The sequence below is a fragment of the Notechis scutatus genome, chromosome 8 (genome assembly GCF_049901735.1).
Source record: "Notechis scutatus isolate UNSWTSFEM ecotype Mainland chromosome 8, rNotScu1.2, whole genome shotgun sequence".
Classification (NCBI taxonomy): domain Eukaryota; kingdom Metazoa; phylum Chordata; class Lepidosauria; order Squamata; family Elapidae; genus Notechis; species Notechis scutatus.
In genome coordinates, this window is record NC_142016.1 from 24,235,964 (window position 1) to 24,262,881 (window position 26,918).

The following is a 26,918-nucleotide window of genomic DNA, read 5'->3' on the forward strand; positions in this document are numbered from 1 at the left end:
TGGAGAAGATTTTGGTTTTCATGCCTAAGAGAACTAGAACTCACTGTCTCCTGGTAAGTGGTCTAAAGTCACCAGCCAGCTTTCATGCCTAAGGCAGAACTAGAACTCACCGTCTCCTGGTAAGTGGTCCAAAGTCACCCACTTGGCTTTCATGCCGAAGGCAGAACTAGAACTCACCATCACCTAGTGGATTGCCCCAAAGTCACTGTATTGGCTTTCATGCTTAAAACCGAACTAAAACTCACCATCTTCTGGTTTCTAAGTCAGGTGCTTTAACCACTAGACCAAACCAGGATCTTTTTCACCCATTTATTTTATTTTATTTTTTTTTATTTTATTTTATTTTATTTTATTATTATTTTTTTATTTTATTTTATTTTATTTTATTTTATTTTATTTTATTATTTTATTTTATTTTATTTTATTTTATTTTATTTTATTTTATTTTATTTTATTTTATTTTATTTTATTTTATTTTATTTTATTTTATTTTATTTTATTTTATTTTATTATTTTATTTTATTTTATTTTATTTTATTATTTATTTTATTTTATTTGGCATCTTGCAGGCAACTTAGGCTAATGCACTTAAAAAGACCACAAGGAAATGAGTATTTTGCAAAGCGGTAAACCTGGGCGCTGTGAAACGATGCGTTTTTGGGAAAAATGATTTTTTTTTTTCCAGTTGGACACCACGAACAGGTCCAAAATCCAGGACTGGGAGAGAAAGTTTTTTTGGGGGAGGGATTGTGGAAAATATTGGTCAGGGGGAAGAGTTGCAATAGTCAACGGCAGGCTGTGAAGTTTTTCTTTAAAATATATATATATATCGGTGCAAGGAAATATTGACCCCCTCCCCTCCCCCCACAAGTGGGTGGGTGGGGGAAATAAATTAACAAGTCCAAAGGAAATAAATGGTCACTATAATCCCCACCCTGAGGAATCCACGTGCTAGTTAATTACAAGACATCAGTCTGGAAATAACCGCAGTCCTTTCCTTGGTCAAGTGCACACAAACACACTCACCCCTGATAATTATAATACACAGCCGGATTAGGGTCACACTGTCAGGACAATTAATTTACCACCAGCCACCCCTCATTAAGGGAGTGGCAGCCAAGGGGAGGGCAGCAGGAGGAGGAGGAGGAGGGGGGGAGAGGTAAGCGTTCTTAATTGAAAATCCCAGCCCTAGAATAGAACTGGGTGGATTAGGACGGTGTAGGAGAGAAGGGGACTTCAGCAGGACAGGTCACTGGCCGCCCGGACAGCAGGACAAGGCACCGGGTTGAAGTGGCTTGAGGCTCTTTTGGCTGTCCTGGAGAAGGATACGGGGCCCCTTCCTCTCCAATTCACTTTGGCTGGGGGATTCTGGGAGTCGAAGTTCATCCATCTTAAAAGAGGATGGCTGGGGGATTCTGGGAGTTGAGTTTCATCCATCTTAAAATATGATGGCTGGGGGATTCTGGGAGTCGAAGTCCACCCATCTTAAAAGAGGACGGCTGGGGAATTCTGGGAGTTGAAGTTCATCCATCTTAAAATATGATGGCTGGGGGATTCTGGGAGTTGAAGTTCACCCATCTTAAAAGACAATGGCTGGGGGATTCTGGGAGTTGAGGTTCATCCATCTTAAAAGACAATGGCTGGGGGATTCTGGGAGTTGAGTTTCATCCATCTTAAAATATGATGGCTGGGGATTCTGGGAGTTGAAGTCCACCCATCTTAAAAGAGGATGGCTGGGGGATTCTGGGAGTTGAAGTTCATCCATCTTAAAATAGGATGGCTGGGGGATTCTGGGAGTTGAGTTTCATCCATCTTAAAATATGATGGCTGGGGATTCTGGGAGTTGAAGTCCACCCATCTTAAAAGAGGATGGCTGGGGGATTCTGGGAGTCGAAGTCCACCCATCTTAAAAGACGATGGCTGGGGGATTCTGCAAATTGGAGTCCATCCATCTTAAAACATGCCGGCTGGTGAATTCTGGGAGTTGAAGCCCACCCATCTTCAAGTTGCCATGGTTAAAGAACCCCGTGTTAGATTTTGGACGGGAAGCATCCACATCTATCCCCTGGCCTCTCTCTTGCACACAAGCCTTTGTACACATGTGCATCCAGATGACCTCAGTGAGCTAATAATCCTGGAATTACAGCCGCCTTTATTCCACGCGTGTTTTTCAATTATGGCACGGAGCAGCAGTGAGGATCTGGCATCCAGCAGGTCCCGACATATTAAAAACTCAGATGAAAATGGATTTCCAGCAAAGCTTAATCCAACTCCCAATTTTCACAACCTTCCTCCACCCCACCCCCCCCACCCCCACCCCAAAATAGGCTGCCTGCAATTACACACTTACAATTTAATTTGTCCAACAGGCTTAGCTGGGGAAATTGTAAAAAGGAGAGGAGGGGGAAGTTTGAAAGAAAAAACAAAGCGGGGTGGGGGGGTGGGGGGGGGAAGAGTGAGAGACATGGGAGGGTGGATGAAATAAATAAACATTAGTGGGGGGTGGGAGAGAAACCCCACAATTTGCAATCGTCTTGCAAACACGGTCTCCGCTGGGAGGGGAAGGAGCAAAAAAAAAGATATTTGTAGAGATACAGAATCAGGCAGGTGGGTGACGTCATTGGGGGCAAATTTTCCTAGCTGGTCTGCTTGGGGATGTCTGCGTTGGGGGTCAAAAAAGTCAAAATGGCAGCTGGGACTGGACTACCAAAGCCTCACCTCTTTTCTGTGTGCTTTGCATGTTTCATGCACCTTAAAAAAGAGCATCGCTTCAATCACACGTGATCCAGTGGTGGGATTCAAATTTTTTGGCTACCAGTTCTGTGGGCATGGCTTGGTGGACGTGGCTTGGTGGGCGTGGTGTTCTGTGGGCATGGTTCTGTGGGCGTGGCTTGGTGGGCATGGCAGGGGAAGGATATACTGCAAAATCCCCCTTCCCTCCCCACCCCACTAACCTGCTTTCCAGCTCTGTTCTCCTGTGCAGGGCAACCAAAGGAAGACCCAGCCAATCAGCTGGGACTCGGGAGGCGGAGCATAGATGGGGGCGGGTCCAGTCAGAGGTGGGATTGGCCGGTTCTCCGAACTACTCAAAATTTCCGCTACCGGTTCTCTAGAACCGGTCCGAACCGGCTAAATACCACCTCTGTTTCTGACAAAGTCAATATGGAAGCCAGATTCACGTCACAGCTGTGTTACCGACTTCACAATTGCACTGAGTCACTTAGCAAAAAAAGGGGATAAAACGGGACAATATTCCTTTCGCCGTCTCGCTTAGCAACGGGGATTTTGAGTTCAGTTGTAGGCGTAAATCGAGGACTACCTATAGAACAGAAGAACTGCCTTCTTATGGAGGTTGTAGTTTCTCCATCTCTGGAGAGTTTTCATGAAGCCACTGGATGATCACCTGTCAAGGAAAGTTTAATAGATTTTTCTTGCACGGGGCTGGGCTGGATGATCCTTGCAGTCCCCTTCCAGCCTCTAAATATATATATATATTCTGATTCGGTTATAGAAAGCGGGTAGAGTTTCCTCAATTGTATGAATGACCTGCTTTTCTGCTGCCTGCTTATTCTGAAATTAAGCCTCTGTGGCCTGCATCCATGTTCGCTCACACTTGGGTTGCGCTCAACTAAAGAATTACAAAGCCACAAATCTGAATGCTTGTGTTCCTATCGCATCAGCATCCAAACAAGTAAAGTACATTAAAGCTTAACAGAAAGGCCCAGTTTATGCAACATGCTGGAAAAACAGCTGTACAGTTATTTCAATAAAATGCTCCATGCAAAAGTGCCTGAACTCATTCGGACGGCTTTAGCATATTGCACAAAGCGCTGTTAAGAGTAATTAGAATAAAACACTGTTAAGTTGCCCTAGAGCAGAAGTTGCCAACCTTTTGGACCCCAGGGACCACCAAACTCATAATTTTAAATCCCGTGGACCAGAGTCCCTGGGAAAATCCCCCCAAAAGTCTGTAGGAAAATTTCCCCACCCCATTTTCCTACCGATTGATCATTCTTTATTCTGGATTGCAGGATACCGTCTCCAGCTCCGTTTCTCAGGGGGAGAGAGAGAGAAAGAGAGACTTTTGGCTTCATGCAAGGAAAGCAGCAGAAGCAGCAGAAGTCTTTCTTTCTCTCCCCCAAACTCCGCCAGAAATGAGTCTTTGTGAAACTTGTCGCACCAGCGCAGCATCTTAGAGCAGGAGGCCTTGCAGGGTCCCAAAGACTCATTTCTGGCAGAGTTTGGGGGAGAGAAAGAAAGACTTCCGCTGCTTTCCTTGCGTGCAGCCAAACACAGAAGAAAGAAGCGGAAAGAAGCAGCCCGGTGGCCAGGCCAGGTACGTGGGGAGAGTGGGGCAAGTTCCCCCCCACCCTTTCCCCCCTCCTCTCACTACCTCGTGCTGTTCACAATGCAAGGTACGCAAGCCTTGTGTTCCCACAGGCCATGTGGGTGGTGCAGCCTTGTGTTCCTGTGCAGCCTGGATTAATTGCTTTGGGGGTAACATTTCTCTGCGGACCACCAAATTTTTTTCACAGACCACCAGTAGTCCCCAGCCCACTGGTTGGCGACCACTGCTCATGAGTATAGTCAGGTTACTCTCGAAGGGATTAATGGTCAGCCACCAGTGGACACATAGAGATCGGTCACCTTTCCACACTGTCCAAAAAGAGACAGCAAAAAGCTAAGATGGAAACAAGAGGGCCGGAACACATCCTTCCTACCAAGGCACATCTAGATAAGCAGGGATTGACACCAGACAAATAATGTAGCCAAAAACAATACCCCAATCAAGGAACCGAGGAGAAAAGCATACCTCCACAGCTTTGGAAACCATATTAGCACCAGACACTTCCACACTGCCACATTCTTGAGCCTGGGAAAATGGGAGGGGGGAATTTCTTGGAGCGTATGTGGTTAGACATAATAGCATTCTTCTTCTAAGTCAAGGTCATGTTATCTCTGCACCTGGGTGAGAGGACGTCTCAAGTTGGGACGGATGGTGATTGGGGCATGTGATGCCATGATGGGTGCAGGGGGTGGATTTGTAATTTTTTACTTATTGCAAGGAAACCCAGAATTTTCAGATTTGGGATTTCCCAGATGTGCCAGTTTATTACTCTAATAAAAAAAAACTTTGGAGACGATGTCCATCTCAGAGTTATTTGTTGGAGTGGAGGTTTTCTGGAACACGGACACCAAGACTGGCAGGGCAAGCTACTGTTTATAAGGAGGTAGCAAACTCAACATTCACTAGCACTGACAATGTTACCTAGCTGGGTAATGAAATGTCTGTGAGCAAAGAACTAAGTTCAAAGAGCACCAAGGACCCCACAGTGGAATTATCTTCTATCGGAAGTTTAATGTTGGATTGTAGTACAGTACAGCTGGATTGTAGATTGAAGCAATCGTGTTCAAAGAAACAATGTCCCAAGCAATTCCATCTACATTTCTATTCTATTCTATCCTATTCTATCCTATCCTATCCTATCCTATCCTATCCTATCCTATCCTATTCTATTCTATTCTATTCTATCCTATCCTATCCTATCCTATCCTATTCTATTGTTTTCTATTTTCTATTCTATTCATTTTCTATTCTATTCTATTCTAGGTGATAGATAGTTGTCTGATTCTTACCCTATGCTAAGCTGTAAAACCATTTGCTAAACTACATTTTATTCACCAAATAATTATGCTAAACCATAAATTGTGTTTGACAAACCACAGATACCAGGTTCACACAACTACCAGTAGTAAAGCCACAATCAATAAAATAACAGGATTGGTTAACTCTCAAATCCAGTATAATTCAAATCTATACTTGGTCGATTTCAAGGAACAATCCAAACCCCTGCTAAACTGCCTAACCAAACATTGTTTAATTACAGAGGACAATTTCAACTCCTCTGTTTCTAAGAATACAATCCTCAAGATGCCACAAAAAATATTCCTTTTTTTTTTTTAAACAGTTATCAATCTCTTACCCAACGTGCGATGATGCTGGGTTTGAATAAAAATTAAACCAACATTTTGACAGTCCCTGGCAGAAACAATAGGCTGGGGGATTAGCTCGTCCAAAGTGACTCCGGAAACACCCGGAGTTTTGTATGCTGCAATTAATTTATTACTCTTTGCTGTGCTTTCCTCTTTCCATTTCACCGGGGAGCCTTTCTTCCTTGTTGGTTAATTAGAATCAACACAGTCAGTATGGAAATGGAGTTAATTTGAGATTACAAACAGGCATTCTCATTCACTCAACCCCAGGGGCAGGAGCCCAATTAACACCTCTCTTCTCTCCTGCAGAAAACTCGGAGGGGAAAAACAAGAGTTTGGAACAAATGCCAGTTTAAGGGGACATCTTGATCATTCAAATAAGGGAGATAGATAGATAGATGTGTTGTGTTTACCCTGGAGCAGAGAAGGGAAACTGCCTGGTTTCTAATCTTGCAGGAATCCACAGATTTTGAGAAGCCGTAGAAGGCGCTGGTTTATTTTCCCTCCAAGAAACCCAATATAGGATGCTAGAGATCCTTTGAGTGGAAACAGTGGGAAAATTCAAGTTTCTGTCTTCTGTTTTGTCCTGCAAAATCCATACTTGCCAAATTCAAAGAATTGAGCAAAAGCTAATTTGCAGAATGTTCTTTTTTTTAAAGAAATCCTTCAGGAAATTATCTATTATTAAATTACCTATCAGGAAATGTCTCCTTAGTTGTTTCTCTCCTTGATTCGTTTCCATGTTTCCATCAGTTGCTTCTTGTCCTGCCTTCTGGTGCTTTGGAGAATAGCTTGACTCCCTCTTCTTTGGGGGCAGCCCCTGAGATATTGGAAGACTGCTTTCATGTCACCCTAGTCTTTCTTTTCCCTAGAACATACCCAGTTCTAGCAACTGTTCATTTTTGCCTCTGGTCCCCTAATCATTTTTGTTGCTCTTCTGTGTTTGGTTGGAGATGCAAAGAAGCTCATTGCATTAACAATTTCACAAGGAAATAGCTAATTTGGAAGCAGATTTGCCACCGCAAGCTGAATCTTCTCAATTCACCTCCAAATGATGTCTTATCTTCTGGAGACTGGTCGAATAATTACGTTACTAATTGTCCTCCGGCCAAGTAGCCCCTGCCTTATCCTGCTCCCAATTTCTGAGAGATAGCTGGAGAATTCCTAGAGTTGAAGTTTGCATATCTTCAAATTGCCAAGGTTGAGAGATAACCCTTCATGACTCTGGAAGCACAAAGAAATAAAGAGGAAACAAACATTTCACTCATTCAATCATAATATCTTTATTGAAGGAAATCTTTCCGAGACTCATAGGCTTTTGAGAGACTGAGGTTTTTAGATATTTGCATTTGGGCCAAAACAAATGTGCATGCAAGAACAGACTTGCATTGCAGCAAAACAATCTTGCATGCAAAAACATACACATTTGCATGTGGGAGAAGCCCTTTTGATATGGAGGGGGGGGGAAGAAATCCTGAAGAAGAATCACATTGCCTTGATATATTTTTGATACAGATATTTCTTGTGTCAAGAGATTTTTTTTAAAAAATCACTCTTGAGGTAGCATGTCATGATTAAGGTCCATTCCAAAAGTACAGTATTGGGTCAAATTATCTTTCTTTCCAATGACCTTTCTGCAGCTTAGTCAATGAAATGAACATTTTACTCCATTTTTTAACCACGAAGGAGAAATTTCCTGAAAACAAGGACATTTCATCAGTGGAAGAACTTGAATCCAGAAATTGCGGGTGCTCCCAACACTAGAGGTTTTTAAGAAGAGACTGGACAACCATTTGGCTGGAATGGTATAGTTTCCTGCCTGAGTAAGGGGTTGGACTAGAAGACCTCCGAGGTTCCCTTCCAGCTCTAGGATTCTGTGTTCTCAAAGTATACAGTTGACCCTTTCAGTGAGGCCATTTCTCCAAACTCCCCAGCCCCAAGGTGCAAGAGGGTGGTGGGGGGAAGAAACCACAGCCAGGACAAAACTTCCCCTGTGTGCAAATCCCTCCAGGAATTCCAAGCTCTTGTTAATACCTTCAGAAATGTTCCAAGGAGGGATGGGGGAAGAAGGGGGTGCGGTGGGGTGGGGGGGGAAACAGGAACAGACTGGACCCTGTACAGGTAGTCTTCGACTTACGGCCAAATTTCTGGTGCTAAGAAAGGTGTCATGCCCCAGTTGGAGTCTTGACTCCGAGGGAGAGATGGAACAGCTGACAGGGAGTGGGAGTGTGGCTCCGGTGGTTGTGGAGGAAACTGGGGAAGGGCACAGGCCGGATGGACATTCAGAGGAAGACCCAGGCCCATCCCCTCTTCATCCTAGGGCACGCAGGGAGGAGCTGATAAGGGAGAAAAGTGGGTTGTGTGGCTTACGGGGGAGGAAAGGGCCCTGATCTCCTTCATGGGCTGCAGCTGGGAGGACTGTTTAAAAGGACAAACTGCGCATGGTAAAGTTGCTGGAAGCAAAGCGTGCATTATTCTTGTCGGAGCCTATCTGTGTTTTGGCTTCTTCCCAACTGTGGTTGCTGTGTTATCTGGCAGAAGTCTGCAATTAATCATCCTTGCCTGCTGTAATAATTCCGTCAATGTGGTTTGTGTTGGGTTTTTTTTTATTTCTAATTAACTTTACTTTGGGTTCAGACTGCATTTACTCCCTCCGTAAACTGTTTTCTTTAAGAGTTTCATATCCAGCCGCGGATAATTGGACATTGGGGCCCAAGCTGGAGACATTAAAGGGACTTTATTCTATTTTTGTGATGTTATTTTTGTGTCACGCCCCGGGTCATCACAAAAGGCCTTTGTTGAGTTCTGCCCCACGTTACCACCCTTTTGCCGCCTTCGTTAAGCAAACCATGCTGTCGTTAAGCAAATAGGGCTTCTCCCATAGACTTTTGCCGGTAAGCCAGCCGGGAAGGTTGCAACTGGTGATCATGGGACCCCCCCGGGGAAGCCACAACTGTCCTAAATCTGAACACAACTGGGTGCCCAGATTTTGATCTACACGCGAAGCTTGCAAAGACCGCTAAGAGGGAAAACCGATCGCGAGTCCTCTTTTTTCCCCGGTGATGTTGCCAATTTCAAACGGTCACTAAACCAACGGGCATTAAAGTCGAGGACTACCCACACGACTGAATCCTGGGCTCCTGTGTCCTTCCTTGGCTTCTTGGGGAACTCTTGAGATCTCTTGATGAATCCAGAGGCGTTATAGCTCCCCAGCTCCAAATTATGGGAAAAAAAATATATTTCACAAGTATAAATAACAGCATAAGGAAGAACTCGGAGAGATGTAAAAAAGAGGTTGAGGCTCTGGAAAGAATGCAGAGAAGAGCAACAAAGATGATTGAGTCTGATGATGATTTAATAATAACATATATGGATAGCTGATTTATATGAATTTTAATCTAAACTTAAGAGGGAAAGAATGTTGATATTATGCACAAGAGAAATGTACCAACCGACACACTGTACAATTGAAAAGAAGGTTTTATTTGTTGTTTTGTGTTTGTTGTTAAAAAAAAAAAAAGATTAGGGGGCTGGAGGTCTAAATGGTGTAGCGTCTCCTGCTTGGGCGGGAGAGGTTGGACTAGATGACCTGTAAGGTCTCTTCCAACTCTGTTAATCTGCAAACTGTTGCAGGAACTGGGTATGTCTGGTTTAATGAAAAGAAAGACTACGGGGTGACATAACTGTCTTCCAATATTTGAGGGGCTGCCCCAAAGAAGAGGGAGTCAAGCTATTCTCCAAAGCACCTGAGGGCAGGACAAGAAGCAACGGATGGAAACTAATCAAGGAAAGAAGCAACCTGGGATTAAGGAGGAATTTCCTGACAGTGAGAACAATTCACCACTGGAACTACTTGCCTCCAGAAGTTGTAAATGCTCCAACACTGGAAATATTTAGGAAGAGATTGGACAACCATTTGTCTGAAATGGTATATGGTTTCTTTCTTGCCAAAGCAGGGGGTTAGACTAGAAGACCTCAAAGGTCCCTTCCAACTCATTCTTCTATTCCATTAAGAACAAAATCAAGAGGGAGAAAAATGTTGGGCATATCATGTCCTGGAATATGGAGCAGCCACTACACTAGCTAAGCTGAAATTAAAAAATAAATAAATAACTGTTAAGAGTTAAAGATGAAGATGCAAACCAAACAGGGTCATTAACCAGCGGAACAGCTTGCCAATTAAGAAATTGTGGGTGCTCCAATCACTGGAGGTTTTTAATCAGAGGCTGGGCAGTCTCTTTGTCTGAAATGGTATAATAGGTTCTCCTGCTTGAGCAGGGGGCTGGACTAGTTGACCTCCAAGGGGACTCTGTTCTAATTCCAGAAACGATGGGCTTGCCAAGTATTGCTGAGTTTGTCCCACTTTGTGTGTATAAAAATCTCATTCTGCATACATTTGAATGAGACTCTACCGCCCTCTGCTGATCAGAAGGTATTTTACAGGAAGTTCGGTGTTGGGACTTTTTTTTTTTCCCCACAAAACTTTTGTAACTTTAGAGTGGTACCTTGGTGCTCAATTGCGTTGAAACCAGGGGTGGGATTCAATTTTTTTAAACAACCGGTTGTGTGGGTGTGGCTTAGTTGGTGGGCGTGGCTTGGTGGTCATGTTATTGGCCAACTCAACATCACTCACATTGAGGCAGGCATCTCCTCGCCTGGCTTCTCGTGACTGTGGGGATGTTGCAACCGTCGTAAGTGTGAAAAAGGGTCATAAGTCACTTTTTTCAGTGCCACTGTAACTTTGAATGGTCACTCCACACAAGCAAAGTACCAGCAAAGGAGGGGGGAAAAACTCCAGAGAAGTTCCTGAGACAGGAAGTCTAGTCCTGCCAAGAATGTAAAAAGGGTTAACGGAGAGGCAGCTTCTGTAAGCAACACCAGAATGTTTCCTTCCTGCCTTCCTTACAGGATTAGACCAGTAATTTCTCCCAACTGCTTAGAAGGTTAACAACCGGTTCTAGCGAATAGGTGCGAACTGGTAGAATCCCACCCCTGGTTGAAACTCATTGAATTCGGTACTCAGTGCATTTTGACGTGTAAATTTTGTACTCAGTTTGTTTGGTACTCAACACGTAAGGCCAGAACTTGTCAGTGTGGGCTGCCTTGTAACTCACTACCTTATTCCTTAAAATAATGTGTTTGGGAGTCATCCTTTTTGGTACTTATGGAGCCTCTCTCTATATATATTTTATATATATAAAACCCATTTTTTTCTGCTTGGGAATAATATAAAGATATACAGGATTGCTGTACAAGCTATCAAGGTTTCTATTCAAAATTGCTTTATGAATGACACAACTAGATAGGAGCCAGCAGTGTGTAGTGGCAACCAAAAAAGCCAATCCAATCCTAAGCTGCATTAACAGAGGGATACAATCGAGATCAAGGGAGGTACTAATACCACTCTATAAACCCTTAGTAAGACCACACCTAGAGTAGTGCATTCAGTTGTGGTCACCACACTATAAAAAAGATGTTGAGACTCTAGAAAAAGGGCAGAGAAGAGCAACCAGGATGATGAGGAGACTGGAGACTAAGGTATACGAAGAACGGTTGCAGGAACCAGGCCTGGCTAATCTAGTAGAGAAGGACCAGGGGAGACATGATAGCAGTCTTCCAATATTTGAGGAGCTGCCCCAGAGAGGAGGAAGGGGGTCAAACTATTCTCCAAAGCCCCTTAAAGCCAGACAAGGAATAATGGGTGGAAACTGATCAAGGAGAGATTCAACCTGGAAATAAGGATAAACTTTTTGACAGTGAGGACAATCAACCAAGGGAACAGCTGTCCTTTAGAAATTGTGGGAGCTTCATCACTTGAGGCTTTCAAGAAGAGATTGGACTGCCCTTTGTCAGAAATGGTGTAGGGTCTCCTGCTTGGGTGGGGGGTTGGACTAGATGACCTACAAGGCCCCTTCCAACTCTGTTATTCCAAACTTCCATCTATTCTGTTATTCCATATTATTATTATATTATTTCCTATTCCATTTGGTTGAAGAGCTTCACCAACCAGCAAAGCTCTGTCTGTCTGAAAAAAAAAAAAGTATTCTTTTGTTAAGGCGAAAGGAAAGAAGCCAGATTGTTTTCATTCAACATTTATTTTGTTTCCTTAGAGTCTCAAGGTGGTTCCCTATAGATACAAAGGTTAAGAGTCACAGACACAAGACAAATGGAAAAGGGGAAATTAAAGAAAGCACTCCTTGTCTAAATACAAAGAAGAAAAAAAGAAAAAAAAAAACTCCACACGGTAAACAGAAGTGTGTAGTGTTTTGCAAAAACACTTTTACAAACGCAAGACCCAAAAAACTCTTTTTATATCGCTGAAAAACGCCTACGACTATATTGTTTTTTTTTTAAAGTTTTGTATATAAAACCGGATCATTTCAAAAATGTCCCCCCGCTTTTTTTTCCTTTTTTTTTTTTTTTTTGCAATTCTGAAACAAAAAAGTTTTACTCCCCCAAAAGAAAAAAAAAAAAAAAAAAACATTATCCAGACGTCTTGCAGATTTCAAAGGTTTCCTTTTTTTTTGTTTTTGCTCGTACATGATGAACAGCAATCAGGTCTCCTCCAACCTCCGGAGAGCTACTATGATAGATTATCTAACAAGTTTCCTCACAGGTCCTAGCTACTACAAACAGGAGTAGGAGAGGGAGGGAGGGAGAGGAAAGAAAAACCTGGAGTGTATTCTAATACACGAGCAGGGTGGGGGCTGCCAAGAAATGGGGGGGGGGGCGGGTGGGTTTAAGGGTCGGAAGGGGGAGCGGAACTTAAGCCCGTTCACCGCGGATGCGGCGAGCCAACTGTATGTCTTTGGGCATGATCGTGACCCTCTTGGCATGGATGGCACACAGGTTGGTGTCCTCAAACAGGCCCACCAGGTAGGCCTCGCTGGCTTCCTAAAGGATACAGAAAGGCACCGTTAGAAAAAGGGGGCTGGTTGTTGTTACACGATCTAAGTCGGGATGGAGTTGGGAATTCCACTTTGCCGTAACCTTCGGGCTTTTCCTTGCCCCCACCCCGCCCCCCCCGGGTCACATCCATACGGTGGCTACTCGATTTTGGCAATTGTTGCCCTTTCGATACCGCCAATGTCAAAGAAGGAAAGGTCCTCCCCTCCCCTCCCCACCCCAAGCGTTATCAATTTACTGGCTCGATACCCGTGTGCTTCGCTACAAAACTGTGTGGTGGGGCTTAGTTTTTGGAGAGGAAAATAAGGGGAAAAAATTGTGCCTCTGCCTACCGGCATCCATCGGGATTCCTCTGGCTAGCGTCCTGCCAGTGTGTGAGAGCGTTGAGGGCTGTTTGGAAACTGAAGCAGTATTTGCTGTGTGAGCAAGGAGACAGCAAGGAGCCTGGGCGTGGCTTAGCTCAACTGTTCTGTCCTAAAGCTGCTTAGTGCTGTGAAACTAATACTGAAATTCTCTCCTCTGCTTGCGTTTTGCATTTGGAAGAGATTTCTTTCCAGGTGGAGAGGAGGAGTAGAACTCCTTAGCATCAGAGTGTGTTAATAATAATAATATACAAAATACTGATGCTCTGATGGTCATTTTGAAAAATCCTTTCCTAGTGAGCCCCTAGAAGCCAAGAGGAACCTATGTGCCAAATTTCAAGTTTGTAGGCTTTATGGTTCTGGAGATTTTGTGATGATGCATGAGGGGTATTTCGCTTTCATATATATATATGTATACATACATACATACATTTGAATAGACGAACACAATACAGAAGCCTGATGATGGCAGATGAGATTCTGCCGAAACGTTGCTACAACTTTAAAAGCACAACTACAATGACGTGGGAAAATACCCAGACAAAGCCGAATACCATACATATATTTGAATATATATATATAGATTCAAAAAAACGCTTTCCAGGCTCTGGACTTTCCCAGTCTTAGTGTGGCAGAGGAAGGAAAAACCCTGCAGAATTCCAGAGGCCTCTCATTACAGAAGAAAGCCCACGAAATGGCAGAAGCTTATGTGCCAGGTGATTAGCACTGGTAGTATTAGCGGGTGCAGCCCTGCAGCAGATGAGGGCCTAATGCTTTTGAGATAGTTTTGGCTGTCAGCGGAAGACTTCTCTAACTGCACCTTAAAGCAGGGAGAAAAGAGATTTTAAGGACACAAACACACACACACACACACACCCCGACCTGCAAAGCCCCAATGGCGGCACTCTGGAACCGCAGGTCTGTCTTGAAATCTTGAGCAATTTCACGGACCAGGCGCTGGAAGGGCAGCTTCCGGATCAGCAACTCTGTGGATTTTTGGTACCGCCGGATTTCTCGCAGGGCCACAGTGCCAGGCCTGGGTGGGATGATTTGGAAGTAAGTTTAACACGGCTCACCTCCCGCAAGCAACTCCCAGGATCCCTTGAGAATCAGAAATGTTCTTTCCACAGGAAAAGTCTGTATCCCAAAAGTGCTTTTTATCAGGAGGCCACTGGACTTTCTGGTTGTTTTCTTTGGAAGACGTTTCATCCAGGAAGCTTCTTCAGCTCTGACCAGCTGCCTGCAAGGAGCATCAATCCTTCCATTCCCCATCATCCTGTCAGAGCCGAAGAAGCTTCTTGGATGAGAAGCGAAATGTCTTCCAAAGAAAACAACAAGAAAGTCCAATTGTCTCCTGAAAAAAAAAGCACTTTTGGGATGTCCACAGAAAAGTTATTAACAGACATGCAAACTTCCCCAATGGACCAATAATTCTGGAGGTGAGAAGGGGTCCTGGTTGGGTTGCAACCCACTCCCCAATTCCACCAAAAGCCTTAATCCAAATACCTGTAACGGTGAGGTTTTTTCACTCCACCGGTCGACGGTGCGCTTTTTCGAGCAGCTTTTGTGGCCAGCTGCTTTCGTGGCGCTTTCCCACCAGTGGATTTACGGGCAGTCTGCTTGGTACGGGCCATTCTGGAAGTTTCTCAGGATGCAAGACGTCTGCTAACAAAAAGAGAGGGTCCTTCATTACAAGACATTAGCACTCTTCCAACATGTTCTTGTTTTAAAACAATACACTAAGAAGCCCGCAGACAGTTTTCAAATATTTATCTTGATTTACAAAAATCAACTCGCTTTCTTGGAAAACAGTCTGCTTACAAAAATATATTTATAAATAGAATAAAATGAGAGAAAAGAAAAAAATAATAGAATTCTTTATTGGCCAAGTGTGACTGGACACACAAAGAACTTGTTTTGGTGCATATGCTCTCAAGATACATACGTCAAGAATCATAGGCATAATACTTAGAAATAGTCATAGGGTACTATAAATCATACTAGGAAACATTATAAGCTAGGGCCTATCAAATCATACTAGTAAACAGTCAATAAAATAATAATTTAAAAAACTGTAAGGATACAAGCAACAAAGTCACATTCATCTTGGCAGGAAGTGGGAGGGGATGGGTGATAAGGAGTGGGATGAGAAGATTAATAGTAATAGTAGTGCAGACTTTGTAAATAGTTGAACAGTGTTGAGGCAATTATTTGTTTAGCAGAGTGATGGTGGTGGGGGAAAAAACTTTCCAATGTTTCAAAAAATAACTTTCCTACTTTGGCAACCAAAGTTTGTGGACAGTGTGAGTTTCTTGAAATACTCTCTTTATTCCAACATAGTTGTATTACTTCAGGAGTTTCCTCTGTAAACTAATATAAAAGACCCCATATTTTTTCCCCTGTCTACAAATCACACAACTTCAGGAAAAAAGTGATATTTTTGGACACTGCAAGAGAGGGCTTACCTCTCCTCTTATCCTAGCAGTTGTTAAATGGATCAATTTTATCCAATGGATATTATTGTTGTTTTTGCTGGAAATCAGAAACCAGCAAAAAATGTTGTCATGCCTACAGTCCTTGGATCTGAGTAGGATCCATCGGATCTCATGGACTACATTTAAAACTACAGTTAAAAAAAAAACCTGGATGTTTCAAAGCAGTTTTGGAGAAGAATGATCATATATATACATATACATATGGTATTCAGCTTTGTTGGGTATTTTCACGTCATTATAGTTGTACTTTTAAAATTGTAGCGGCGTTTTGGCAGAATCTCATCTGCCATCATCAGGCTTCTGACTATAGTGTTCGTCTGTGAGTCAGACTTTCACAGGCCGTTTCTGTTTTAAATTTGGGGCTAGCCTACAACTTTAAAAAACTAAGAACTATAATGATGTGGGAAAATACCTGAACAAAGCTGTGTGTTCGGGTCTGTGACACACTGCTTGCACTGGCATGAAGCTGAAAGCACCAGCCTGAGGATGGCGAGTGGGACCTCGCCGAAATGTCGCCAAGATACTCTTAATCTTATACGGGAAAAGACCCGAACACACCTAGACCTACATACCTGTACCCGTGAAAATCTACAAAAACAAATGTATGTATGTATGTATGTATGTATGTATGTATGTATGTATATGTATATTTTATTACAAACATATCTTCTTCCATTTGACGTGTCGTCTGGATACAAAAATCTTGTCCAATACAGTTAGTGTTTATAGTCATATTACTTGGTGTTATTCTCTAATCTTATCTTGTCCTTATTGTACTTAATATCACTCTTTATCTTTCTTCTTTGCTTAGTTGTTTCTATTAAAAAACATCTATTATCCTTCAACGTCCTTAATTAATCCATTAATTATATCTTAACTTTCATATTTCTGAGAAGAATGATCTTCTTGAGGCCGTGTTTGTTCTGAGGTTTTAAAAAAATGTTGCTGCGTCATTTCCATTTGTTCCTTTCTTGTTGTATATAAGAAAATTTGTTTAATAAAAATTATTTTTTTTAAAAAAATGGTGCTGGATCTGTTTAGTCTGATTAGTTTGTCTTATTTTTTCCATTGGGTGTATGTGTGGGGGGAGAGTTTCACTAAGGCCATAAGCCATTTGTTCTAATTGAAGTGGCACCAAACATGCAGTAAATGCAGGTAGTCCTCGACTTACAACAGTTTGTTTAGTGACTGTTCAAAACTGCAATGGCACTGAAAGAAGTTGACTGTTTTTCAGAGTTACGACCTTTAATCTCATGATCAAAATGAAGATGCTTGGCAACTGACTTGATATTTATGAGTCGCAGTGACCCCCATTTGAGACCTTCTGACAAGCAAAGTCACAGGCGGGGGAGGCCAGATTCACTTAACAACCAGGTTACTAACTTATCAACGGCAGCGATTCACTTAACGACCATGGGCAAGAAAGGTCGCAAAACGGGGCAAAACTCACTTAGCACTTAATGTCTCCCTTAACAACAAAAACGTGGGGCTCCGTTGCGGTCATAAGTCGAGGACTACCTGTAAAGATAGGAATTTGACGTACTGGCAGGTACTACATTTGCAGCACAAGGAAAATCTTAAATATTTGCAAAAAAAAAAAAACTAGACATAAAAATACAGCTTTGGACCCGTGTTTTCTTGTCACATGGCAACTTTTGATGAAGAGGCCGCAAAAAAGCTTTTTTTTTAAAAAAATAAATCATTAAAAGTGAAAAAGAGTTCCTTGTAATAAATGAGAGAGAGATTAAGGTAGGATCAGAGCCCAGGAACAAAAACGAGGAAGAAAACAAAAAACTGGGCAGCCTCATAATTAACATCTAGAAATAATTAAAGATATGACTATCCTGGGTCTGTCAGGGCCCACCGGACTTCAACTCCCAGAATTCCTACTTAGAAGCTCCTGTCCCGAATATGCGGCTTAGAATTCTGGGAGTTGAAGTGAAACCTGCAGTGAGCCGTCTGGGTTGCGCGAGACGAGAGAAGACTCCGCGCCCCAGAAGCCCTTGCGGAAACCGTTTCTTCCCATTGGCTGTTCGGAACGTTAGGAACACCAGCCATACCTCCGCCTCCCCCGCAACGCACGTACGCCGCGAAGCTTTTCTTTCCCAGTGGCCAGCGCGCCGCCACCCAATCGCCTTCTAGCCCGGGCTCGCTAAAGAGCAAGAGGAGGGGGGGGCCCGGCGGGATAGCTTCAAAGGCTCCAGGCAGACTGACACCGACTGGGCGCCAATCAGCCTCCACCTTTCCAACCTATCACGAACGCGACCGTAATCATCGCCCTTTCGACCAATCGCTGGGGGAAGCACACGGAAGGCGGGATTTAAGCTCTACGGGTGTGTGTGGGGGGGCAGGAAGATGAAACGCATCGCCTCAAAACGACCTCAAGTTTGTAATGCGACCCCCTTTTTTCCCCCGTTGCCCCCCTCACACACCCGCCATCGAAAGGAGGCTAACGGAAAAGGCGGCGGTGGGGCTTACCTCAGCTCGTCCGCCTCGCGCTTCTGCGACCGTGGGCGCCGTTGGGTCGTGTCGCGGCCGCGCTCGCGCTGCCTCCTCGCCGACTTCCCGCCTTTCCCGCCTGCCCCCACAGAAAATGGCGGGTTCCAGGGCCAGGCTTTTTAACCGTCATGCACCGCGGCTGGAGAAGGAGGCGGGAGCGGAGAGGAAGGGGGAGGGTCAGCTGAGGTGAACATGGAGCGCAAACCGCCATCTTGGACCCGCGGCCTTCACGTCGCCTCGTTCGGCTCTTTCACGAGCCCGGGAGGATTTGGCGTCGTCGCAAGCCGTGGTTCTCGGCTCCACGGTGGCTGGGATGAGGCATCCCGGGGATAAATAGAGGATTTACAAATCTGGCTTCGCAGGATACCCCTGAAACCCCGCGGGAAGGGGGCGCCGAAGGTTCCCGCTCGGAGACGTTACGGATCCTTTCTGAGGGGAATTTCTTGATCTCTCTCTGTCCTCGATCTCATATCTGTCTCTCTCTCATATATATAGATATATGGACATATATATATACAAGTGGTCCTCAACTTAGAAAAGTTCGTTTAGTGACCATCCAAAGTGGGGGAAAAAGGGACTTAGGACTATTTTTCATACTTACGACCGTTTGCGGCATCCTCATGGTCATATGATCAACATTTTAGATGCTTGGCAACTGACTCAAACTTATGACGGTAGGAAAGGGGTCACGTGATTCCCTTTTGCGTCCTTATGACAAGCCAATTCAAAGGTTCATTCTCTTAATCTTGTGACTGAACTGCAGTGATTCACTTAACAACTTTATCAACAAAGGTTGTAAAATGGGGCAAAACTCCCTTAACGATCTTGCTTTTAGCAGTGTAAACTTTGGGGTCCATTGTGGTCACAGGTTGAGGACTACATATACTGGTAGTGCTATAATTACAGCCATTATTTGATATATTCCTTTTTTTTTTTAATAATTTAAGGCAGCAAATGTATCTGCTGCTGCTTCCTCTTCATATTTTCCCCACAACCACCACCTTGTGTGGTGGCTTGGGCTGAGGGTGAGTGATGGGTCCAAAGTCATTTAATGGACTTTTATAAATTTCTAGCTTGTCTTAACAGTTAGACCAAACTGGCTAGCAACTGTTCATTGTTACAAAGTGATTTATGGCCAGTCCTCACCCTTATATCCATTGCAGCAAAGTCCTGTGTGTGTGTGTGACATTCATATTTTCTCATCCTTCCTGCTATCTCCTGTTGGTAATCTTATGATTTATCACTTGTTTGCATCTTATGATTAATTATTGTAACTATGATTTATGCTCTATGACTTATCCATCCTTCCAGGGTCAGTAAAATGAGGACCCAGATTGTTGGGGGCAATATGCTGACTCTAAACCGCTTAGAGAGGGCTGTAAAAGCGCTGTAAAGCGGTATATAAGTCTAAGTATATTGTTATCACTTTGTTATATGTGTGTACACCGAGAGCTTCTGCACAGGAGACAAACTCCTTGTGTGTCCAATCACATTTGGCCAATAAAAAATTCTGTAAGGGAAAAGGTGATTATATAAATGCAGTCAGTAAGTAATGTATCAATCTCCAATAGATCTAAAGAGTTACTGTGACATAAGGGCAGATTGAGTCTTGTGCTTTCACACGTGTTGCAACATCTTGGAAGTAACATTTTATTAAATGTTCAGTGCATTTGCCAATATTTGAGCAAATAAGTCAGAAGTGGGTATAAAGCACACAATCCTGAAAGAGGGAAGATAGGAGCTGTGGGAAAGAAAGAAAATGCACATTTTCAAGTTGTTTTAGGATTCTAAAATTGTAGTTTGAGGCAGAGGTTTTTTTACATCGGGTTCCGTCATATATTGGAAGTGTTTGTGTACGATGAAAGCAAATATTTGATCAATCTTCCACTCTTCCTGTTTTTCAGTAATCCTTTCTCAAAATTACTGGCCAATAATGCAAGTATTTTTTTTTAAAAAAAAAATAACCCCAAAGAAAGCCATATTTGCATGCAGCACACAATGAAAACTGAAGACAAATACGTTAGGAATTGCAGACTTAATTCACACCCAAACACTGAGTTAGAGCACAAGTTCTTCCATCCAGCCTTGATCAAGTTGGCATCCAGCGGAGAGTTTTCAGGGAACTGCCAGGTGTCGGGCAACATTTCAGCAGCTCCCGTCATTGAGCGATTTGCCAAGATGAACAAAACAGATTTTTATCTTGAGCTACCAAATAAAGGAGAAAATTGTTTTTAAAATCCTGCATGTGGAAGGAAAAGTTAGCCATTGTTTGCCCTAAAGCACCATGTCTTTCTGCAAAATACTTTTTTGTTTCCTGCAGATCTGAACACGTTTCACAGGTTAGCTGGTAAGGCGTGCCCCATTTTTAGATATAGACTAGCTATGGTTAGGTTTTTTGGGTGGCACAGCCCCACTCACAGTGGCTTAAAAATACTCTATATGAATTGAATCATAAACCGCTGACTATGGGTCGAAATTTCATAAATACTACCTGGAACAAAAGGTTCTTTAGAATGAAGGATTGCTAATGGTAGCTGTTTTAGCAAATAACATTAAAAGTAATCACATTTGTAGCTGTAAATAACATTAAAAGTAATCACATTTGATTATTTGCAGGAGGCAGGATAGAAGCTATTTTTAAAAAAACATGGTAGCCTTTTTAGGCTTCAGATCTGTAGTACACAGACAAAGCCATCTGTAGAAATTCTCCAAGCCAATGTTAATAAAAGATCCACCTCCAGACCAGCCTTTAGAGAGGTATTTTCTGTAATAAATTCTTTAAAAAGAGCTTGTGCATTCCCATTTGGGAAAAAGCAACATTTTACTGGGACCCTTTTGAGAAGGTAAAGAGCGATGTCATCCCTATACAGGCCCCAGACCCATCATTCTTTACAGCAGGTGTTTTTTTTTTAGACACGGGTCTTTCAGAATATAAGAGAAATAAAGGGAACTTCAAACTAAGTCCGATTTTACCTCTTGCATTTTGAGCTGCTAGCCATGGCCTAAAGCCGTCCTCATGCCAAAGCTGTTTTGATGGCCTCAATTATCTTGTTGAGTTTGGCATTGTTGTCCACAAAGCCATCTCCGTTCTGGAGAAAAGAAGGAAAGATTCCAGTTCTGCTGCATAACCAACACAAGGAAGTTGCTACAGTTCTAAGAATAGCAAAGACTTTTCATGGCAGGGCATGCTCAAAGCATGTGCCTCCAGGCAGATTCAGATACTCTTCCTGGGAAAGCAAATTTGTCCAGGCTTGTAACTAGATTTTCTCCTAATGAGAGGAAGCATTGTTCTCAATGCAACAGAAATTAGTTATGTATAGAAGTGAGGAAAAAGAAAGAAATCTCAACCATGATAGCAGTCTTCCAATATCTCAGGGGCTGCCCAGAAAGAAGAGGGAGTCAAGCTATTCTCCAAAGCACCTGAGGACAGGACAAGCGGGGTTGGACTAGAAGACCTCCAAGGTCCCTTCCAACTTTGTTATTCTATTCCATTCTTGTCATCTTGAACTATCATTTCAGGACTCCCTCCCAAGAGTTCTTCCACAATGAAAGGTTTCCTGTGTATTTTAAATACAGGTTAAAGCAGGGTTACAGCCCAGCTCCTTCCACGCCCACGTGCTCGTAGGCACAAAGAAGCCATGGTTCCCGTCCCATGGTGGACTTTACGCAAACTCCCCAGAGTTCAAAGAGCTGCAAACAAAACCCCGATTGTCTTCCAGACAGCACCTTGTCTCCTAGCTTAATAACCCTGAATCCAGACATCCTGCTAAGCCATACTATGGTTTACTTAGCTTTAGGCTTGACAGGGTGTTGTGTTTAACCACAATCAACCAGAGTTGATTTCATAAACCATCAGAACTTGCACAGCTGAGCTCCCAGCAACTTTGTTCTTCGTCGTTCTTTGTCGACTTCAGTGCAAAGGTGTTGTTGTTGTTGAGCTGCTTACCTTTTTGGAGTGCACCATCTTCCCAGCTACCATCACTTCAAACCATCCTGTGACTTGTGGAGTCCCTTCGCCGCTCTAGATGGAACCAAAACACCAACATCACCCCTTCACCACCACCACCACAGGCTGAAACGCAAGCCATGCACCCTCTTTCTCCATCCGGGATCTCTTTGAACCTAGATCCCTCTCCAGCACTCTACGTATGGACTGAATCTAACCTGGATGCAATTGTCAAGCCCCCAAATGTAAGTCACCATGGGGGTGTGGCATCGGTCAAGTGTGGAAAGGGGCCATGTCCCTTCCCCCCCCACCCCCTCCAGTGCCATTGTAACTTCAAATGATCACTGAACAAACTTTGTAAATCAAGGACTACCTGCAGTGTTTCTCAAGTGTTTCTCAACCTCAGCAACTTTCACTCTACTACATGGAAGTGGTCTGTAAAAGATACGTTTTTAGAGCAAGTTTTTCAACTTGCGTCATGTGTCTTTACAGAGACAAGACCTTTAATTAAAGTGCAGTTGATAAATTACTTAAAATGGCCAGCCAAATGACAGAATCCTTCTTCTTACCCCCAAATCTACTCATTTCGGTCATCTCATTTACCCATGAAGAAAAGAAAGGTGGAATTACGAATGGCTGGAAAGACTCACAATTTCCAGCTTGCCCGGAAACTCTTTTTCGAGTTCCTTCTTGAGCTGTTGAAACTACAAGAGGAAAAAAAGGAGAAAATTGTAAAGTTCAGAAAAATCAAAGCTAAATGGTTTATCAGAGAAATTAAAGCTCATTTGAAACATGCATATTAAAAGATAGATAGAACTCCCAGATGTGACAAGTCGCTTATCTGGGCTCTTCAATCAGTCACAAAGTATCTTTGCTAAGTGAATACATTTATTGTATTTTACTTTATGCATGCACATAGATGCCCATTTCATACACATGACAAGGCAGCTCACAATTAAAAACAATTGACCTACCTTGGGTTTGTAGCCTCAGGCTCCACTAGAAGCAAAACAAAAGGAAAAATTCACATTACTTCCCATTTGACAGCACAAGAAGCTGTCTCATCATCATAATTCTCTATTATGCATAATCAGATCCCTATACTGACAAATCCAGAAACCAGATTACTAACTTATCAACTGCAGTGATTCACTTAGCAACGGTGGCAAGAAAGGTCATAAAATATGGCAAAACTCACCTAACAAATGTCTCTCTTAATGACAGAAATTCTGGGCTCCCTTGCAGTCATTAAGTCGAGGACTATCTGTACACAGTCCAAGCCTAGCCCTAAATACACACAGGCATTTTTAATTTTATTTCTTTATCCTAGTCAAGAGACCACCTGTCAACTGTTTTTGAGTTGTCGTGAACAGGGGAGGGGGAATCTGAAGGAGCAGTACATCAGTTTAAAAGATAAGGGTGCATTCCACCCTTATCTTACAAAGATTGTAGCTAGGCTACCGGATCTTCTGCCCGGGAAAAATCCTTCATTGGAGAATGTGATTGATGACACCCAGCCTGTGAACACCTGCTTCATTGGAGAATTTGATTTATGACATACTCGGAAGGGAGGGGGGAAACAGGGGACTGTAAATTACATATGCCAGAGCTGGCTTCATTTAGATTAATGCCGACATGTTGCTCCTAATACATTTTCTGAAGCTTGGCCCGAGGCTCATGGTTTAATTAGGGCAATCTCCTGAACCCTGACTCGACCCGTCTCGCTCACCGAGTGATTCCTAATGCATTCCCATCCCCAAAAAGGCAGCCTCAATGACCCATGGTTTAAAAATCACCCCCCTCCGCCCCAAAAAAGCACTCAACAGCATGTACACAAGCCAACTTTTATTATTTTTTTTGCAAATCTCACCTTCAAGAAAACGTTGGAAGATTTCACTTCTCACCAGCTCAGCCCAAACCTCACAGATCCTTTTTTTTTTTTTTAAAGCAGGGCATCTTTCATGATACCAATCCAGGGACCTGCCACCCCCTCCCCTCTTTACTCTCCTATCATCGGGAAGGAGATATCGAAGCACAGGCTAGCCACACAAACAGGCCGAAGAACAGGGTTTTTAAATAAAAAAAATCCGTGGGCTGTCAGACTCCTGAATGGAAAATAACTTTACAAGAGGGTCTTCATGCATGGCTGGCTGGGGAATTCTGGGAGTTGAAGTCCACAAGCCTTAAAAGTTGCCACGTTTGGATATCCCAGCTTTACAACAACACAGCGTGCAATAACTTCATATGGTACAATAGAATTGTGTGTTTGTTACTAAGGATCTACTGGGTTAGGGGTTTTCTGTCTCACTGTGAATTGTACTGTGGGTTTTTTTTTGGGGGGGGGGTGCACACGAAGGGAGGCTCAGCCCAATCTCATTGTACACCGGTTGTCCTCCGACAATAAAAGGTTTGAAAATTCCGAAATTCCAGGTAGCTGATTGCTCCAACGGCCTAACCCAGCCGCCGTCGTGCCTGGCTCGATGCGCCCTCCTTATTATCGCCTGCAATGGGACCGAAGGACGCAGCTTGCTTTGACCCCCAGGCTGCAGAGTTATTCATTTCCCCAGGCAACAGCAACCTTTCCCCGCAATCCGGAGCCCCCCCCTTTTCCCATTCCATTCATTTAAAAAGAAAAAAGAAATTTGCACGGGAATAAATGAATAAAAAAAGACAGCAAGATTCCCACGGCTATAAAACGCCACCCATTAAACCTGCAAACCGCCCTAGGAAGGGAGCCCCTTGTGTCGAATCGTATAGGGTGTCCTGCTTCAGCAGTGGGGTTGGACTAGAAGACCTCCAAGGTCCCTTCCAACTTTGTTATTCTGTATTAATGCGGGGGGGGGAACCCTTCCCCCCAAAGATCCCGCAAGGATGCAAACGGCTCTGCCGGCCCCGCCCGGCTGGCAGCCCCTTCCCCAAAAGGCTGCAGCAGAGGCGCCCCCGCCCCACGGGAATTCCCCGGGAATTTCCTTACCAATAAACCACCTTGATCTTGACCGCCATGGCTGCGCGCGCACCGCCTCGCAAAGGGCCGAGAGAACGTTCGCAGGTTCTCCAAGGTTCTGATTTGGAATGTTGCGTTGCCCAGGGGTTCTTTTTAAAACCCGACGTTCGGACGATACCACCCCGCGGGGGGGGGGAAAGGAAGGAAGGGGGAGGTTAAAAAAAAATAGAAATCTCTTTCTGTTGTCGCTTTCCTTCTGGAATTCCCCCCGGGTTTGGAATCAGCTTAACCCCCGCTGGCAAAAATTGCCCCGTCGATATTAGATTTTATTTCTTATTTATTTACGTCTATCAGAGCAATATTCCCCCCCGCCCCTGGACACACGAGTCTAGCGGCGACCAGAGTCACGTGACAGACGCAGATCTGAGCAGGGAGGGGTTAAAAAAATAATATATATAATTTTAAAAAAATAACGCTCCCCCCACTTCTTTCCTTTCTCCGCCCGCAGAAGCGAGGCGAATATGCAAATAGCTGTTAAAAGGGAATAAAAGGAGCTGCTGGTCCAGTTCTACAGAGGAATGATGGAGTCTGTCCTCTGCACCTCTATAACTATCTGGTTTGGTTCTGCAACCCAACAGGACAGACACAGACTTCAGAGAGTAATTAGGACTGCAGAAAAAACAATTACTACCAACCTGCCTTCCATGGAGGACCTGTATACTGCATGAGTCAAAAAAGAGGGTTGTGAAAATATCTACAGACCCCTCACATCCCGGACATAAGCTGTTTCAACTTCTACCCTCAAAAAGGCTATAGAGCCCTGCACACCAGAACAACTAGACACAAGGACAGTTTTTTCCCCTGAATGCCATCACTCTGCTAAACAAATAATTCCCTCAACACTGTCCAACTATTTACAAAGTCTGCACTACTATTACTATTAATCTTCTCACCCCACTCCTTATCACCCATCCCCTCCCACTTCATGCCAAGATGACTGTATGAATGTAACTTCGTTGCTTGTATCCTTACGATTTATATGGACTGTTTCCTAGTAGGATTTGATTTGATTGTTTAATGTACCCTGTGACTTACTAAGTGTTGTACCTGAATGATTCTTGACTCTTGATGAATGCATCTTTTCTTTTATTTACACTGAGAACATTTGCACCAAGACAAATTCCTTGTGTGTCCAATCACACTTGGCCAATAAAGAATTCTATTCCATTCTGTGCTATTCTATTCTCAAAACAGTGTATGGAATGTGTGCGTGAAATTGAACTGAAAAAAGAAGGCGATTGAAAACCTGCAATTCCCTGAAGGGAAATTCTCAGTGTAAATGAATGACACCCTCTTGACATTTCAATTTTAACTGTCCTTGGAAAGATTTTTAATAAAAAAATAACCACTCAGCCCAGTTGCAGTTGTATTTCCCTTTGCACAGAAAAATAGAATAGAACAGAATTCTTTATTGGCCAAGTGTGATTGGACACACAGAGAATTTGTCTTGGTGCAAATAATTCCGGCAGTTATTCCAATTAAATCAGCCACACCCCCAAAACTAAGGAGGATTTATTTGAAGTTAACATTCTGCGTCCTGCACTAACCTGGGTGTAACCAACTCTGAGATACGTAATTCACTGTCACCCTTGATCCTGTTTTCCCCACTAACCCCCACCCCTCTGGGTGTATCATCCAACGAAACACGTCCATAGCCAAGAGTCATCAATCATGCTCTCCAATTAGATTTTGGCACAGCAGAAGCTTCAAGT

At 43.4% G+C, this 26,918-nt stretch overlaps 2 protein-coding genes across 3 annotated transcripts; both read right to left on the minus strand.

Moving 5' to 3' along the window:
- Positions 1–12,070: 12,070 nt before the first annotated feature.
- On the minus strand, positions 12,071–18,337 carry LOC113426031 (histone H3.3A). 2 transcript variants are annotated; one of them, XM_026688347.2, is made up of 4 exons: positions 18,236–18,337; positions 14,769–14,924; positions 14,145–14,298; positions 12,071–12,888 (listed from the first exon to the last, which is right to left on the minus strand). In XM_026688347.2, the coding sequence occupies exons 2-4, from the start codon at positions 14,894–14,896 to the stop codon at positions 12,760–12,762; spliced, it is 411 nt and encodes a 136-aa protein (XP_026544132.1). In that variant the 5' UTR covers positions 14,897–14,924; positions 18,236–18,337; the 3' UTR covers positions 12,071–12,759. The 2 variants fall into 2 exon arrangements, with proteins under 2 accessions (XP_026544132.1, XP_026544133.1); XM_026688348.2 differs by having other exon boundaries at positions 14,769–14,927.
- Positions 18,338–19,892: 1,555 nt separating this feature from the next.
- SELENOW (selenoprotein W) lies at positions 19,893–25,650 on the minus strand. The gene is made up of 6 exons (XM_087971199.1): positions 25,177–25,650; positions 23,177–23,201; positions 22,853–22,906; positions 22,203–22,277; positions 21,230–21,345; positions 19,893–20,461 (listed from the first exon to the last, which is right to left on the minus strand). The coding sequence occupies exons 1-5, from the start codon at positions 25,203–25,205 to the stop codon at positions 21,271–21,273; spliced, it is 258 nt and encodes an 85-aa protein (XP_087827325.1). The 5' UTR covers positions 25,206–25,650; the 3' UTR covers positions 19,893–20,461; positions 21,230–21,270.
- Positions 25,651–26,918: the final 1,268 nt, after the last annotated feature.

Coding starts and splice junctions, on each gene's coding strand:
- LOC113426031 (XM_026688347.2), bottom strand. CDS start 14,896: ATGGCCCGTACCAAGCAGACTGCCCGTAAATCCACTGGTGGGAAAGCG. Junction 14,299..14,768: donor AAAAAACCTCACCGTTACAG/GTATTTGGATTA, acceptor CATCCCACCCAG/GCCTGGCACTGTGGCCCTGC. Junction 12,889..14,144: donor CCGCCATTGGGGCTTTGCAG/GTCGGGGTGTGT, acceptor TGTATCCTTTAG/GAAGCCAGCGAGGCCTACCT.